This window comes from Oncorhynchus masou, chromosome 11, assembly GCF_036934945.1.
Source record: "Oncorhynchus masou masou isolate Uvic2021 chromosome 11, UVic_Omas_1.1, whole genome shotgun sequence".
Lineage (NCBI taxonomy): Eukaryota > Metazoa > Chordata > Actinopteri > Salmoniformes > Salmonidae > Oncorhynchus > Oncorhynchus masou.
The window spans coordinates 58,894,672-58,910,334 of record NC_088222.1 but is presented as its reverse complement, the minus strand read 5'-3'; the positions used below and the strand labels follow the sequence as shown (position 1 = coordinate 58,910,334).

Here is a 15,663-nt window from a genome sequence, read left to right as displayed (position 1 = left end):
TAGAGTACTGACTGGCCTACCTGGTTAAATAAAGGAGATAAACAGATACTGATGTTAGAGTACTGACTGGCCTACCTGGTTAAATAAATGAGATAAACAGAGATAAAGGAGATAAACAGATACTGTTGTTAGAGTACTGACTGTGATTAAAAGTAATGCTATAGATTCTTAATTCCCATCCTCATTAAGAAAAATGTTTAATGTGTAACAATGTAAAGATATTAAAGCACATTTGATTACTATGGTAGTAGTTATTGCATAAGCAAATGTTGTGGGGTTCCCATAGTTTAATATAGTAAAAGCACTTTCTGTAGTGCGTCTTTCAGCCCTATGCTGCCTGACACCTAGTCATTTACCACTTTATTTAGGCTACTCAATATCGTATAGCTACATCTATCATGCAAACAAACACTTCTTAATCATTACGTTTCTACAAATGCACAACTTTTAATCAATAATTTACTGGTGTGTCATCACTATAATTTCCATTCCGACATTACATCCATCGCTATTACCATCAATGTCATTCTATATCAAAATACAGCTCGAGGTCACTGAATATACCATTTGTTTATCACATGGACTTCATCCACAACGATTCCGACAATATTGGAGCTGTATAGGATTGTGGCCAACACATCTTTCCCGGTTTTCTCCAACCAGCTCTCTGGACTTCCGAAAACAAAGTTACATGCATCCTCCCATATAGTGTTCTTGTCTACCTACACAACCACCGCTCTAAGACCCAGGGCTGTTGCCTCGTGGATTTGGTCCTCCGTCCACCACAGACTTTAGCTGGGACACGACTGGCAGAATTGGAGGCTGCTTTCGTACTTTCTTGAAGACGAGAACTAGCTAGCTGGTGAATTAGGCTTTTCCCAAAGCCCGTTGGCACAACCATCTCATCCTCCCCTCATACGAAGGCTCAAAACGCTTCAAGTTGCTCATATTTGAATTCAATCCCTAAATCGTTTGTTACAAGGTGGCAGTGTCATCTCTCCTTTTCAGAAAGCTCCATGGTCTTCACTGAGTTTCTCCCCACAGTTTTAGCTATCTGACATTGAGTAACTAACCAAACAAGTGCAACATTTGGTAGTGCATCACTGCAAATATGTCCCAAGACACTGCCTGCCCTGGGCCGTGTTTCCCCAAAACAAGGCTTCATTCCATTGGTGAACCATTGGAGGACCATCTTTGAATCTGAAATATTCTTCAGTAAAACCATATGTCCCAAGACACTGTCTGCCCTGGGCCGTGTTTCCCCAAAACAAGGCTTCATTCCATTAGTGAACCATTGGAGGACCATCTTTGAATCTGAAATATTCTTCAGTAAAACCATATGTCCCAAGACACTGTCTGCCCTGGGCCAGGTTTCCCCAAAACAAGGCTTCATTCCATTGGTGAACCATTGGAGGACCATCTTTGAATCTGAAATATTCTTCAGTAAAACCATATGTCCCAAGACACTGTCTGCCCTGGGCCGGGTTTCCCCAAAACAAGGCTTCATTCCATTGGTGAACCATTGGAGGACCATCTTTGAATCTGAAATATTCTTCAGTAAAACCATATGTCCCAAGACACTGTCTGCCCTGGGCCAGGTTTCCCCAAAACAAGGCTTCATTCCATTAGTGAACCATTGGAGGACCATCTTTGAATCTGAAATATTTTTCAGTAAAACCATTGCCAGTGACGTTGCATTTGAAAACGCTCTTAATTTAACAACTGCCTCAGACTACTCATAGAACAGTTAAGTGCGTCATTAGATCTTTTGCCCTCGTCCTTGCTTCGCTTCTTTATAAAAGTGCAATCTTTGTATTTATTTGCGGTCACAGAGAGACGATTAACATTTTTGCTTCGATGTTTAGCTGAGATCTAATGTGTGAAAGGCGGGCTCGAAGCACTTATCTGTTCTATGATGGTCGGAGGCAGTCGTTTACTTACCAGTGTTTTCAACTTTAGTAACGGTGGCTTTGGGAAACAACTCAGAGATATAACTATGCTCCTACAAAGGGTTCAACTTTGAATTTAGCCTTAAAGCGCCAATCAGCAATTAAAACAAAGCGTGCTCCCCACAACTATATCAGTAAAAAGATGAGGGATGGTTCTAGAGAAATATAACCATGCTCAAATTTATAGACTGTAACTTCTGCTTCCAACACTCTCAAACACAGATCCCCTGAACGCAGGTCACTGTCCAGATCCCAATCACCTGAATTCTAATAACTTGTTCATACACCTGTATGTCATTATCACACACTGTTTAGTTATTTGATAGTTTTTGCCTCACTAACGAGGTATTTTGCGGACTTCCTATTATCTACCTATTACCTGATCTCCTGGACTATGTTACTAGCCTATTCCCTGCCATTTCCTATTATCTACCTATTACCTGATCTCCTGGACTATGTTACTAGCCTATTCCCTGCCATTTCCTGTTATCTACCTATTGCCTGATCTCCTGGACTATGTTACTAGCCTATTCCCTGCCATTTCCTATTATCTACCTATTACCTGATCTCCTGGACTATGTTACTAGCCTATTCCCTGCCATTTCCTATTATCTACCTATTACCTGATCTCCTGGACTATGTTACTAGCCTATTCCCTGCCATTTCCTATTATCTACCTATTACCTGATCTCCTGGACTATGTTACTAGCCTATTCCCTGCCATTTCCTATTATCTACCTATTACCTGATCTCCTGGACTATGTTACTAGCCTATTCCCTGCCATTTCCTATTATCTACCTATTACCTGATCTCCTGGACTATGTTACTAGCCTATTCCCTGCCATTTCCTATTATCTACCTATTACCTGATCTCCTGGACTATGTTACTAGCCTATTCCCTGCCATTTCCTATTATCTACCTATTATCTAATCTCCTGGACTATGTTACTAGCCTATTCCCTGCCATTTCCTATTATCTACCTATTACCTGATCTCCTGGACTATGTTACTAGCCTATTCCCTGCCATTTCCTATTATCTACCTATTACCTGATCTCCTGGACTATGTTACTAGCCTATTCCCTGCCATTTCCTATTATCTACCTATTACCTGATCTCCTGGACTATGTTACTAGCCTTTTCCCTGCCATTTCCTATTATCTACCTATTACCTGATCTCCTGGACTATGTTACTAGCCTATTCCCTGCCATTTCCTATTATCTACCTATTACCTGATCTCCTGGACTATGTTACTAGCCTATTCCCTGCCATTTCCTATTATCTACCTATTGCCTGATCTCCTGGACTATGTTACTAGCCTTTTCCCTGCATGTACTGTTGCCCTTTTACATTTACATTTAAGTCATTTAGCAGACGCTCTTATCCAGAGCGACTTACAAATTGGTGAATTCACCTTCTGACATCCAGTGGAACAGCCACTTTACAATAGTGCATCTAAATCATTAAGGGGGGGGTGAGAAGGATTACTTATCTTATCCTAGGTATTCCTTGAAGAGGTGGGGTTTCAGGTGTCTCCGGAAGGTGGTGATTGACTCCGCTGTCCTGGCGTCGTGAGGGAGTTTGTTCCACCATTGGGGGGCCAGAGCAGCGAACAGTTTTGACTGGGCTGAGCGGGAACTGTACTTCCTCAGTGGTAGGGAGGCGAGCAGGCCAGAGGTGGATGAACGCAGTGCCCTTGCTTGGGTGTAGGGCCTGATACACAGGATCCCCTGTGTATGACCTCTGCCTGCCCCTGGACCCAGCTACCTGCCTCCTCCTGTGGTCCTTTGCAATAATCATCTGCTGCGCCCTGCGCTTGAAACCAGCTCTCTCCCCTCGTGTTCATTACATAGACAGAACTATGGCTGTTTACAAACATTGGAGTGAAACAAGCTTTTATTTCGGGTTCTGGTGGGATAGCACAGTTGAACTCAGCTCATGAGGCATTTATAAGTTATATTCTTAAAAAAAAAAAATCAATGGGTACATACAGTATCATATGTTTATATACATACAGTATTTATATGTCCAAAATGTAGCAACCTCAGATTGCCCCTTTAAAATGATTATGGGAAACATAACAGTCTTGTTTTTTATCTCGTACCCAGCCATCTCTCTCTCAAACCGAATATAGCAATTGAGCCTGGGGACACGGCTAACTTGTTTCATGTAATAGCATAGATATCGACTTCATGTATGATATATCATAGTTGCCTAAGAGCTGGCGCAGTTTAAGGTTGACGTTGTCTTGTTCAAGTGGGTATACACCGTACAAAGGGTTATTGTGACAGTGAGACACCTGCTGTTCTCTGTACATTTGAGTAATTCAGACACTGTTATCCAGAGCAATTAGGGTTAAGTGCCTTGCTCAGGGGAACGTCAACATATTTTTCTGGTCACCAGACAATGGTACCATAAAACCATGATAGTGTTAACATGCATCTAAATGGTAAAGTAATATGATTGATGATGATTAGATAATAATAGGAGGCTGCTCCAGCCAGAGACAACATTACATACAGTGTTATGTTACAAAGTGGGATTGAAATAGATTCTATTGTAATTTGTCATTGATCGACACACATTAAATACCTGAAATATAGTTGTAGCATAAGTATTCACCCCCGTTCTTGAGGCAAACCTTTGGCTTAACAAATCACGTACGTTATATGGACTCACTCTGTGAAATAATAGGGGTTGACATGATTTTTGAATAACTACCCCTTCCTCTGGAAATAACTACCCCTTCCTCTGGAAATAACTACCCCTTCCTCTGGAAATAACTACCCCTTCCTCTGGAAATAACTACCCCTTCCTCTGGAAATAACCACCCCTTCCTCTGGAAATAACCACCCCTTCCTCTGGAAATAACCACCCCTTCCTCTGAAATAACCACCCCTTCCTCTGGAAATAACCACCCCTTCCTCTGGAAATAACTACCCCTTCCTCTGGAAATAACTACCCCTTCCTCTGGAAATAACTACCCCTTCCTCTGGAAATAACTACCCCTTCCTCTGGAAATAACTACCCCTTCCTCTGGAAATAACCACCCCTTCCTCTGGAAATAACCACCCCTTCCTCTGGAAATAACCACCCCTTCCTCTGGAAATAACCACCCCTTCCTCTGGAAATAACTACCCCTTCCTCTGGAAATAACTACCCCTTCCTCTGGAAATAACTACCCCTTCCTCTGGAAATAACTACCCCTTCCTCTGGAAATAACTACCCCTTCCTCTGGAAATAACTACCCCTTCCTCTGGAAATAACTACCCCTTCCTCTGGAAATAACTACCCCTTCCTCTGGAAATAACCACCCCTTCCTCTGGAAATAACCACCCTTCCTCTGAAATAACCACCCTCTGGAAATAACCACCCCTTCCTCTGGAAATAACTACCCCTTCCTCTGGAAATAACTACCCCTTCCTCTGGAAATAACTACCCCTTCCTCTGGAAATAACTACCCCTTCCTCTGGAAATACCTTCCTCTGGAAATAACTACCCCTTCCTCTGGAATAACTACCCCTTCCTCTGGAAATAACTACCCCTTCCTCTGGAAATAACTACCCCTTCCTCTGGAAATAACTACCCCTTCCTCTGGAAATAACTACCCTTCCTCTGGAAATAACTACCCCTTCCTCTGGAAATAACTACCCCTTCCTCTGGAAATAACTACCCCTTCCTCTGGAAATAACTACCCCTTCCTCTGGAAATAACTACCCCTTCCTCTGGAAATAACTACCCCTTCCTCTGGAAATAACCACCCCTTCCTCTGGAAATAACTACCCCTTCCTCTGGAAGTAACTACCCCTTCCTCTGAAATAACTACCCCTTCCTCTGGAAATAACTACCCCTTCCTCTGAAATAACTACCCCTTCCTCTGGAAATAACTACCCCTTCCTCTGGAAATAACTACCCCTTCCTCTGGAAATAACTACCCCTTCCTCTGGAAATAACTACCCCTTCCTCTGGAAATAACTACCCCTTCCTCTGGAAATAACTACCCCTTCCTCTGGAAATAACTACCCCTTCCTCTGGAAATAACTACCCCTTCCTCTGGAAATAACTACCCCTTCCTCTGGAAATAACTACCCCTTCCTCTGGAAATAACTACCCCTTCCTCTGGAAATAACTACCCCTTCCTCTGGAAATAACTACCCCTTCCTCTGGAAAACTAACTCTGGACTACCCTTCCTCTGGAAATAACTACCCCTTCCTCTGGAAATAACTACCCCTCTTCCTCTGGAAATAACCACCCCTTCCTCTGGAAATAACCACCCCCCTTCCTCTGGAAATAACCACCCCTTCCTCTGGAAATAACTACCCCTTCCTCTGGAAATAACCACCCCTTCCTCTGGAAATAACTACCCCTTCCTCTGGAAATAACTACCCCTTCCTCTGGAAATAACTACCCCTTCCTCTGGAAATAACTACCCCTTCCTCTGGAAATAACCTACCCCTTCCTCTGGAAGTAACTACCCCTTCCTCTGGAAATAACCTACCCCTTCCTCTGGAAATAACTACCCCTTCCTCTGGAAGTAACTACCCCTTCCTCTGGAAATAACTACCCCTTCCTCTGGAAATAACTACCCCTTCCTCTGGAAATAACTACCCCTTCCAAAGGGGAGAAGGGTAGTGTAGTAGTTAAGAGCATTGGGCCAGTAACTGATAGCTTACTGGTTTGAATCTCTAAGCTGCTGTTGAGCAAGGCAATTAACCCCCAGCAACAACTGCTTCCTGGGCACTGATGTCTATTAAGGCTCTCTGATTCAGTGGTTGGGTTAAATGCAGAAGGTTGGTGCATTCAATTGTGCAACTGACTAGGTCCCTTTCCCCCAAACAACATATGTAAGGTCCCTCAGTCAAGTATTGAATATATCTTTAAGCATGGTGAAGATAATAACTATGCTGTGGATGATGTATTAAACCACCCAGACACACAAAAGATGCAGTCGTCGTTCTGATTCGAGCTGCAGGACAAGAAGGAAAATGCTTAGGATGTTACCATTTCTCCATTGGTGATTTGGCTGTGATGGAAGAAAACAAGGGAGGATCAACAGCATTTTAGTAACTCCACAATAATGACCTACATAACAGAGTGAAGAAAATGCACAGCCTTATGTTTAGGGCAAACACCACACATCCCTGAGTAACGGCCTCCTTATTATCAAGGATGGTGGTGGCTGCATCATGGTATGGGTATGCTTGAAATCAGCAAAGACTAGGGAGTTTTTCAGGATGAAAAGAAAGAGGATGGAGCTAAGCACAGGCAAAAGCCTAGAGGAACACCTGCTTCAGTCTGCTTTACGCCAGACACTACGAGAGGAATTCACAGGACAATAACCGACAACTCAAAGCCAAACAATGAATGTTCCTGAGTGGCCAAGTTACAGTTTAGACTTCAATCTGCTTGAAATCTATGCAAAACTTCAAAATTGCTGTCTAGCCATGATCCCGAACACACTGGCAGAGCTTGGATAATTTTTTAAACAGTAATATTGCACAATACAGGTGCAAAGCTGTTATGAGACTTACCTCATAAATGTACAGCTGTAATGGCTGCCAAAGGTGTTGTAAAAGCAGAGAATCAGGAAGCAGGTGCAGCCAATGAGTTTAATAAGAACAAACAGAGGAGATACAGGAACAAGAGTATCGTCTGAACAGAACACAGAAACAATATGATGGGTGACAACAACCTAGATAAAGGGGGAGTAATCAGGGAAGTGATGAAGTCCAGGTGTGCCTAATTATAAGGCGCAGGTGTGCATAATGAAGGTTGACAGGAACGGTGGTTAGTAGACCGTCGGAGGGAGGGAGCAGGAGTAGAGCTTGAGCACATATGGAGCTGGAGTTCACGTAGCGTGGGATATCCTGCTCCAAGGTGGGCAGTACTTAACGGAGACCTGGGTGTCCAGGGGCAAGGGATGTGTGAGCCCAGGTCAATTGCCGATCCCTTACCTCCTTGGGAACGGAGGACAGGTAGCAGGCGCAGTTCGCACTCCAGAGCCTGGCAGATATCCACATCTACATCCCAAAGCACGGGGCAAGGAATCGGGAGGGCGGTATGAAGGGTGCACTCAGGACTGGAACCTCTCCCAAATCATGGAGACGGGCAGGGCATCGGCTTTGATGTTCTTTGAACCTGGGCGGTATGATAGGGTGATGTTGAATCTAGTAAAGTAAAGGGCACACCTTGATTGGCGCAGGTTCTGATGGACGGGGTGGATGACGGGTCCATGGCTCTCCAGCCAGTGGATAGCATTGAGACCTCTGTAATCAGTACATGGATGAAGAACCCCTCCTTCTTGGCCCCAAGGAAGAAACCTGTCGATGCAGGGGAGGTGGATGGGCGGATGAAACCCTTTCGGGGGTTCACAGATGACTAGCCTTTTTATACTCAAAGGACTCATCCCTGCCAAATCAATGTCTGCCTAACAGCATCCCTCCTGCACTTTACCCCCCCCCCTTCCCTACTCCTGTTGACTCTCAGTGAGGATGTGACCACGGTCGGGCAGCTCGATCAGGCTGATCTGACCTCTGGAGGTCAGAACCCTGCTGTCTTCCCTTTCTGACATGTGTTGTCACATCTGTCTTACAGCAGACATCCTGTCCCCGTGGCTCCGTATGTCTTGGTTCCTCAGCTGTTTACAGCCACCACAGCCTGCGTCCCTGTTTACATCACTAGTAGCTATAGTATAGCAGTACACAGTGTTTTGGTGCAAGCACGACCATGGTTTACCGTGATATGGAGGGGAAGGCCAAGGCTGAACATGAACAGGGTTGGTCTGCTTCAGTTATATCTACAACACAAGAACGCAATGAGCTTCACAAAATGGCTAAAAATCCCCAAATCTATGACTCTACACAACTACACAGGGTCGCCATTGTGCGTAGACATAGGCTTTATTGCCACTGTTCGGTCACTGCAGCGTCAACCTGATTGGATGGTTTCATCTCCTTGTCTTGGACCATCTGTTATGTTTGTAGTTGGGTTGTAGCTTCCAATAGAATACTGCCATTCTTTAATAACGTGGCACTCCTACATTAGGAGGATATCAAATGTAAGGCCCCGTACACACTCAGGTTGTACAACAGATAATTTATAAATCAGTTAACAAGTAGTTGTAATACAACGGATATTTTGGTGATACAAAACTGATAACAGATATTTCTGTGACCCGTTGTATAACCGATGTGTGATGTACATCTGTTGAACAGCTTGAGTGTGTTTGGGGCCTAATGCTCACTTAAAAACACTGTGGCATTTTGCATCATCATGATACTGTGGCCGGTGACACTTCGTCTTGAATGTCCAATATCTTGAAAACTCGATTGCTGACATGCAAAACATTCTGGGACTCTTGTCAACAGTGGAAAATGAAAAAAAAAACACAAAAAAAACCAAAAGATTGTTTTCGAGTGGTCTTCCCTCTAAAAATTAGATACAAATTACATGTAGCCTTTACATAAGACATTAGTCTTATTGTCAGTTAAACACAAAATAGTTTTGTATTCTTATTGTAAAAACACAATTCATGATGCAGATATGCCTTTTAAATATACTCTCCCAACAGTCGACAACGCACCTTTGATTGAATCCCACCCTATGAGTGTGTTTCAGGGTTATATAAAACATTTTTCACATACACACTCAAGTACATTCATCCATTTAACACAGAACCCTCTCACCCTGTCCACAATGAAGACACAGTGACAAAGCCTTTGAATTTCCTTTTTACCAAAAAAGATCAAAATAAAGATTTGAATGGTTTAATTTAAATTTTACAGACATATGGCAGGACCAAAACAGATGGCCTGAAATATTTTAGCTGGTTTATTCTCTCAACGCAATTAGGTCCCTCCATTCTGTGTGTGTGTGTGTGTGTGTGCTTGTGTATACATGTTGTGTATATGTGTCAGTGGAGGCTGCTGAGGGGAGGACGGCTCATAATAATGGCTGGAATGGAGTCAATGGAATGGCACCAACCATTCCACTCATCCCGCTCCAGCCATTACCACGAGCCCGTCCTCCCCAATTAAGGTTCCACCAATCTCCTGTGCTATTTCCTAAGTAGTGCATTACTATAGAATAGGGTGCCATTTAGGATGTGGCCTAGCAAAGATTTATGTTTCATGCTCTGCGTTTGAAATGGCCCCCTGTTCCCTAAGTCAGTGCTCACCAGCCTTTTCTGAGTCAAAATGCAATCCAAGCTCTACCTCTCAGATTTAATTTAAACATGACTTTAAAAAGCCTCTGCTCTTCCTCCCTCCTGTTAGAAAAGGAACCACATTTTTCGCACTGCATTATTTCTGCCTCATGTACACATTCATGTTGTTACACCTATGACCAAAGAAAGGGAAATATGGAATGGAGTCAATGGAATGGCATCAAACACATGGAAACCACGTATTTGATGGTTGATGCCATTCCAACCATTATAATGAGCTGTACTCCCCTTAGCAACCTCCACTGATGTGTGTGTGTGTGTGTGTGTGTGTGTGTGTGTGTGTGTGTGTGTGTGTGTGTGTGTGTACGGACTGGATGAATGTATATATGTGCAGAAAATGAAAACATTGAAAACATTGTCCGACAACAACAATAGCAGAAGCAGGTTTTGGGGGAAAAAGTTGAAAATGAAATAGACAAAAGGATGACTTAGTAAAAGGCATTGTCCTATTGTGGCCCATGGGCCCAGAGATTGTCCTATTGTGGCCCATGGGCCCAGAGATTGTCCCTCCATCAGCCATGAGTTGAGACCTCTGCAAACAATGCATTAATAACTTCAATGAGAGGGAGGGGGGTCATATGTTCTGCTATAGTGTCCAGCCTGCTACTGAGGATCCACAGTGTTGAGGGCCAATGCATTAATAACTTCAATGAGAGGGAGGGGGTGTCATATGTTCTGCTATAGTGTCCAGCCTTCTACTGAGGATCCACAGTGTTGAGGGCCAAAGCTTTAATAACTTCAATGAGAGGGAGGGGGGGTCATATGTTCTGCTATAGTGTCCAGCCTGCTACTGAGGATCCACAGTGTTGAGGGCCAAAGCATTAATAACTTCAATGAGAGGGAGGGGGGGGTCATATGTTCTGCTATAGTGTCCAGCCTTCTACTGAGGATCCACAGTGTTGAGGGCCAATGCATTAATAACTTCAATGAGAGGGAGGGGGGGTCATATGTTCTGCTATAGTGTCCAGCCTGCTACTGAGGATCCACAGTGTTGAGGGCCAAAGCTTTGACCCTGGCTCAATAATACAAACAGTGTCTTCTTCTTCTTCATGATTTTTTATTAATAAATACTGTATAGGAAATAGCTTTGACTCTCAAAATAATATAGCAATGAGAACAATTTCTTTTTTCTCATTTCACATTTCATTTTTGCGTTATACTCTCCACACACAATAATCTAAAATATCTACCCAGATAAGAGACGTTCAACAGCCGTGAACGTTGAAAAAACGCTGAAAAACCAGGAGATGGACAGTTTGTGTATTTGTTCGTTACAAAAAAATTGATTGAACGATATATAGTTTGATTTTGACAGCGGAAACGCAAGTAAAGGGCTTAAATGTAAAGTTTGGTCTATGAGACACTTTCTGGTCTACGACTGCACAGTGAGGAGGTGTGGCTAGAGGATGGGGTGGGGCTAGTTAACATTCATCGCTGAATATATTAATATGTAGGGAACAGGTATCTGGATGGGGAGAGTTGATACTATACTCATGGAACATTGAGCATGAATGTTCAGCACTCTGTCTTCTGAACACAGTACTCTGTGTACTGAACATCGAAGAAATAAAACACTGTCTCAATGTCTCTCCTCAAACTTCTTATCCATTATTGCGATGAATTATTCCTTTAAAGATGTTTACAAAAAGAGAACAGTCCTCCGTCCACTACCGAATCAGCTATTTACATCTGTTTAAAAAGCAAGCATGTTATGCAGTCTCCTCTATGTACCGCAAATATTTTTTCTTTTGCTTTGTCTTCGCAGAATATACATATTTACTAAATCTTCACAGTTTATTTATCATATACTAATTGTCAATAGAGTTACTGTAGTTCATTAATAATTATAGTTTATCTCCATGGTGACACCGGGGGACACTCCGCCTCATGATGTCAGGGATTTATATTTAGTGAATTGTTGACTGACAGTTGTCTTTCAAACACTGTTCTCAACTGGTAATAAATATTGTCCACTTTTTGATTGTGATTCAGTTTGCCAATTCACAGTCAGCAACCCAGAGATACACAGTTACACGTTTAAAGTTTACAGTTTTCTGGTCATTTACTTTTAATTTTCACTTGACTCTCGTTTCTCCTCTTCCTTCGCCAGTGCGAGGAGGTATGGTAAGTTGGTACAGGGTCTTGAGTGAAACATGTCATGACGCAATCTCCACCTCTGCACCGAGAAACGCCACCATGATTACAATAAGCCCCAGCGTGACCATAGTGAAAATCCAGATCGTACTTTTCCACAGAAATCCTTCTAAAATGACCACCAATTCACTAGAGTCCCCATCTCTGCTACATTAGAAAATGTCCACAACGTTAGATAGTCCTTCTCTTCCCAGACAATAGTGGTGTCCGGTTAGGGTGGTGCTTGTCCTGTGTCTTTGTGGTATATGGTGGTTGTGGGTAGGTAGTTTTTTAAGGCACTTTGAAGGTTTTTGGTTTTCACGGGAGCTCGGAGGAGACCAAGGCCAGGCCGGAGCTCTGGCGGAGTGAGGGGCCCGAGTGGACCGCTTTGGGACAGTCAGGCGTCAGGACACGTCCGTTTTCCCCCACGCTGCCTGTGATCGACAGGCGTGCCTTGTTCCTCATGGCCTCTGTGAAGGTCAGCTGGGAGGTGGTGGGGGGGCATAAAGTGAGGGACATGGGTGGGGGGAGGAAGGGTAATGAGACGAAGACGGGGGAACAGATAGAGAGAGAGGGAGGGGGAAAGAAAGAGAGAGAAGAGGTCAGAGATAAAACATGTCAGCTCATATCGACATGTCCGAATACTCATACTAGCGTACTACATACCTAAACTGCATAAAATGTACTCATCGTCACATACTACTTGTAATGTTTAGTAAAAAGTATGCAGTATGCCATGGCCGTGGCTTAATATTTTCTTGTCTTATTTCCAATCTTCAATTCTTTTTTTGTTTACTTTCAGAGAAATATCAAATCTCGAAGCTCTCCTTTTAATCCGGTTTGAATGCATTGTGGGTGTGAAATTCTATTATTATATATATACATATTCACATGAGAAGCCGAAATTAGTATGACGTCCGGGCATTTAAAGCATACTCATTTTTTTTTCAAAACTGTATTTTTTCACATACTCAAACGGCCTACTATTTAGGATGCTAGTATGGGTTTTCGGACCCTGCCACACTACAAAATAACGCTAAAAGCTCCAAGATCAGGAATCATCATGAAGATGGGTAACGTTGGGGATGAATATCGTACAGAAACTACATCCAACGTCACACCACATAATTACAGGACAGGACCATCAGGGCCATTCAATAATAAGTTCTTATTACGCCACTTTATGTGTACATGTAATACACGACTTCCAGTGAATACTATGGTTATTAGACAATGGATGATTCATGTGTGGGTGAGGGACCACAGGGCAGCTGACCAAGCAACAGTAAAGGGAATAAAGAGAGAGTCGAGAGAGCACCAACAGGGGACACATAACCACGTCAGACACATACTGAGACTGAGACTGTAGATCTGCAAGTCTAATATCTCTGGACCCGAGGGAAATATCTTAGAGATAGGAGTTAAAATCAATATAACTCTTAGAGGGGCAGTTATCTTACACTTACTTTAGGCTTTGACTCCCCAATAATGTACAGTGTTATATTGCTTTATCTAGCTTTATGTGTGCATGGGGCTGTTTTCTCATTAAAACCTGTGGTTCTCCCTTCTGGTTTAGATAGAGGAGCAACTGCCTGGGTGTCATAGTTAGGGTTGTGAAATTACAGAAACTTTTCCCAAACAATCCAGGTTGGAAGATTCCTGGAATCAGGAGGAAATACAGTAAGCAGGGAGGAAATCCTCCAACTAGCATTACCAGAAAACCTAAGCATTTTGGGGAAATCTTCCCAGATTTCCCAGAATTCTCAGAAATTCTGTTTGGAGGATTCATGGAAGGAATAAGCAGGGAGGGAATACTCCAACAGGAAATCCTCAGAATGGGATACCTGGAAAGCCTGGGAAACTACCCTGATATTCCCAGATTTCCAGAAATCCCGGTAGGAGCATTCCCAGAATCAGGGAGGAATAAGCGGGGAGGGATTCCTGCATCTGTGATTCTTATAAAATCTGGGAATTTGGAGAAAGTTTCTGGAAATTTTTAACACTCGTCAGTCAACAGCATGAGACATTGGGCTCTATTTTTGTCTGGCGCCAAGGAGACGCAAGTGTCAAATGAACATTAGTTTGCAATTTCATCATGTAAAAACTGCCCTTTTCCAGCCCTAATGCCAGGTTTGGCAATTTACCTGCACGTCTAACGTTGAGCTTGCTTGCGCTGAGGGAGAGGGGTGGCAATATTTGAGGCGTGTCTGTAGCCCTTTACACTCGTATATGAGTCGTAAATTGCCTATTTGGATAAGTGTATGTACCTAAATTAGAACACCGTGGCTGTACAGTAACATGCTATACATGATGTCAGAGCTCTGGGTCTCCACTTCACAGCTCTGTATGGGCTTTGACTGACAGCCATTCTGAACTTGGGCACTGCACATGACAAGAGGTTGCCCTTATCCAACCCGCAAGTTTGCACATTGTTTGTTATCTGAGTGAGAGAAATGTAAAATGTAAGGACTCGGGTGCAACTTTCACTGGGGACGCGGGGGTCATGTCCCCCCCACATTCTTCATTTGCATTTTTGTCCCTCCCCCAGTTTTATCATTGCAATGTGACACAAAATACGGCAAGGCTGTGTTTTAGGACCACACGGACACCACAGAGCGGACTGACAGGCTGTGTGAAGGCAAAGCTTCTGGAAGCATGGCTGGACCAGCACGGGAGAGTTGAGCATAGTTCAGTGTGTATGTGTTGTTCTTTTTCACCAAGTTGTAAAAGAGAGCATAGCAGAAAGTGGCTACTCTTTAGTTGACTGATGTAGCTGGGAAGGTAACGGCTGTTTAACTTAACAGAAAAAAATGAAACTAGTGTTTATTCGCAGTGCTCAGTAGTATTGTAACTGACATGTAATGTTAGCTAATGTTTCATCCCGTCTCGGCTGAGGTAGCAACCACAGCCAGATCAGCTCTCGCCTCTAGTTATCTAGATCAGCTCTCGCCTCTAGATCAGCTCTAGCCTCTAGTTTTCTAGATCAGCTCGAGCCTCTAGTTATCCAGATCAGCTCGAGCCTCTAGTTATCCAGATCAGCTCGAGCCTCTAGTTATCCAGATCAGCTCTAGCCTCTAGTTATCTAGATCAGCTCTATCCTCTAGTTATCTCGATCAGCTCTAGCCTCTAGTTATCTCGATCAGCTCTAGCCTCTAGTTATCTCGATCAGCTCTAGCCTCTAGTTATCTCGATCAGCTCTAGCCTCTAGTTATCTAGATCAGCTCTAGCCTCTAGTTATCTAGATCATCCAGTTATCTAGATCAGAGCCTCTAGTTATCTAGATCAGCTCTCGCCTCTAGTTATCTAGATCAGCCCTAGCCACTAGTTATCTAGATCAGCTCTAGCCACTAGTTAT

At 43.3% G+C, this 15,663-nt stretch overlaps 1 protein-coding gene across 4 annotated transcripts in view; it reads right to left on the bottom strand.

Moving 5' to 3' along the window:
• Window positions 1-9,668: 9,668 nt before the first annotated feature.
• LOC135548887 (glutamate receptor 4) overlaps window positions 9,669-15,663 on the bottom strand; it is a 184,262-nt gene continuing 178,267 nt past the window's right edge. For 3 of the 4 annotated variants that reach the window (XM_064978952.1, XM_064978956.1, XM_064978953.1), the window contains one exon: window positions 9,669-12,791. In XM_064978952.1, the coding sequence (XP_064835024.1) occupies window positions 12,627-12,791 (165 nt within the window). In that variant the 3' untranslated portion in view covers window positions 9,669-12,626. The remainder of the gene's footprint in view (window positions 12,792-15,663) is intronic. The other variant, XM_064978955.1, reaches the window with a different exon arrangement.